General features: G+C 37.7%; 1 protein-coding gene across 1 annotated transcript; it reads left to right on the top strand.

Moving 5' to 3' along the window:
• Positions 1-266: 266 nt before the first annotated feature.
• Positions 267-1146, top strand: LOC111390079 (probable methyltransferase PMT26; the record flags this gene model as incomplete). Its single annotated transcript, XM_023015066.1, has 2 exons — positions 267-503; positions 839-1146. Coding segments are annotated over 2 exons (466 nt in total), but the record flags the coding sequence as incomplete, so codon positions are not given.

Raw genomic sequence — 1146 nt, 5'->3', positions numbered from 1 at the left:
ACCTTTTTTTTTGTTGGATATGCTACCCAATAATACCCTTATAATTTAGGTTTATGGCTAATTGCACTGTTCATTCTCGTTTCTGGTGGAAATTTTTGGACTTGAGCCAATTGATTGTGAACTTGTTGAGTTTTTTACCCTTTTGACCTTGCATTTTTCATTGCTGAGTATTTGATATGTCAGCTCTTAATCATAATTTTTATTATCTCTTGTTTGTAAACATAAACCCTGCATATTTATTGCCCTTACTTTTGTCATCAAAGCAGCTTTCAATCATTATTTGGCTTTTCTTTTGGCCCTCCTTGCAGATTGGCTGCTGCTCTGAAAGAACTGAATGTTTGGGTTGTGAATGTTATCTCCGTAGATGCTCCAGATACACTACCTATTATATACGAACGAGGTCTATTTGGAATTTATCATGACTGGTGTGAATCCTTCAGTACATACCCAAGATCTTACGATCTTCTCCATGCAGATCATCTCTTCTCAAAAATTAAGAAGAAGTGCGTATATATTCCAGTGGTTTGATGAGGGGCTTAATTCGCTGGTGGTCACTAAACTGCTAGCAAAATTTCATGTTGGTTATTAAACTTAAACTTTGTCTCAGTTTGGTCACTCTCCTTTAGTCTGACTAACAGAAAGGAAGACTTGACAGTCTCGTTAATTGGCCATCAACTAGACTGCTATGTCAGTTTTCTGTTTGTCAAACTAATGGACATGGACGAATAACCAAATTGGAACAATCAACGTGAAATTTCAGTAACTGCTAGTGTCTTTAACTCAGACGACTAATGTGTCTGTACTTTATTCTAATAATTCTGTATCTTGGGGTCAACAGGTGTAATTTCATGGCTCTTGTAGCGGAGGTTGACCGAATATTGAGACCCGAAGGAAAGCTCATTGTCCGGGACAATGTTGAGACCCTTAATGAACTTGAGAGCATTTTCAAGTCTATGAAGTGGGAGATTCGCTCGACTTACTCTAGGGATAAAGAAGGATTGTTGTTTGTCCAGAAATCCATGTGGCGCCCTACTGAAGCCGAGACAATTGTATATGCTATTGCTTAAGGTTCCACAAAACATACACATTTTGATTCATTAGGCTTTCCTACCACGGAGATTAGGGTTTTTCCATCTTTTTTTTTTT

The sequence above is a fragment of the Olea europaea genome, unplaced genomic scaffold, assembly GCF_002742605.1.
Source record: "Olea europaea var. sylvestris unplaced genomic scaffold, O_europaea_v1 scaffold6487, whole genome shotgun sequence".
NCBI lineage: Eukaryota > Viridiplantae > Streptophyta > Magnoliopsida > Lamiales > Oleaceae > Olea > Olea europaea.
Note: the sequence above shows the minus strand (reverse complement) of the source record. Positions and strands in the feature narration are given on the sequence as shown.